The 1,177-nt window shown below is 41.3% G+C and overlaps 1 protein-coding gene across 1 annotated transcript; it reads right to left on the minus strand.

Moving 5' to 3' along the window:
• Positions 1-7: 7 nt before the first annotated feature.
• Positions 8-967, minus strand: LOC103212904 (olfactory receptor 1038). Its single transcript, XM_007958826.1, has one exon. It carries the CDS (start codon positions 965-967, stop codon positions 8-10), a length of 960 nt encoding a protein of 319 aa, XP_007957017.1.
• Between the last annotated feature and the right edge of the window lie 210 nt (positions 968-1,177).

A 1,177-nucleotide genomic window follows, 5' to 3' on the forward strand; every position in this document is an offset into this window, starting at 1 on the left:
TTTATCATTATTTTCTTAAATGCAACATCTTTAAAGCTTTACAACCTTTATCCAAGGTTTTCTTTGAGGCTTCTTTTACCTCTTTGTTCCTGAGACTATAGATGAGAGGGTTCAACATGGGGATAACCACAGTGTAAAATACAGAAGCCATTTTGTCTGTGTCCAAGGAGTGGTTAGATTTAGGCTGTAGGTACATAAAGATTAGTGTGCCATAGAAAATAGTGACAGCCACCATATGGGAGCCACAGGTGGAGATGGCCTTGTACCGTCCTTGTGTGGAGCGTATCTTCAGGATGGCGGCAATGATAAAGATGTAGGAAATGAGTACAATCAAAGAGGAGCAGATCATATCAAAGCCAGCAAAAGCAAAGATCAGAATTTCCTTCCTGTGTGTGTCTGAACAGGACAGAGCTAAGAGGGGAAGGTCATCACAATAGAAATGGTTAATTACATTGGGGCCACAGTAAGTTAGACGGAAGGTGATGATGGTGTGGAAAAGGGCAACCAGAAAACTGTATATATATGGAACTGCAACTAATTGAATGCAGACTCTTTTTGACATCAGTACTGAATAATGCAGGGGATTACAGATGGCTACATAGCGATCATATGCCATGGAGGCCAAAAGGAAACATTCCGTGATCATGAAGGTAAGAAAGCAGCCCAGTTGTGTTGCACAAGCTTGGAAAGGAATAGTGTTATGTTCCACCACAAAGTTCACCATCATCTTCGGGGTGATGGCAGAAGAGTAACAGAGGTCTACAAATGCCAGGTGGCTGAGGAAAAAGTACATAGGTGTGTGGAGTCGAGTGTCAATCCTGATTAAGATAATCAATCCAATGTTCCCCAGAACTGTGACCAAATAGATGAGTAAAAATATCACAAAACACGGGGCCTGGAGCTCTGGCCTGTCAGTAATTCCTTTGAGAATGAATTCAGTGACAGAAGTGACATTAACAGATGCCATTTATTCCAGTAGATGTTGCTGCAGTTGAATTAAAATGGCAAATCTCATGGCCCCTGCCAGTGTTGAGGGAAAGGGATTATTGATGTCTTGAATTATACTTTGAATTATGTCATTAGATGGGCAAAAATTCACCTTAGCTTTAACCTGCCATTCTTGCACCAGGGAAGGGTGTCTGTTATTTTCAGAATACCAAAAAAAGACCAAACTCAC

The sequence above is a fragment of the Orycteropus afer genome, unplaced genomic scaffold (genome assembly GCF_000298275.1).
Source record: "Orycteropus afer afer isolate SDZICR_OR568_19922 unplaced genomic scaffold, OryAfe1.0 scaffold01153, whole genome shotgun sequence".
NCBI classification, from domain to species: Eukaryota; Metazoa; Chordata; class Mammalia; order Tubulidentata; family Orycteropodidae; genus Orycteropus; species Orycteropus afer.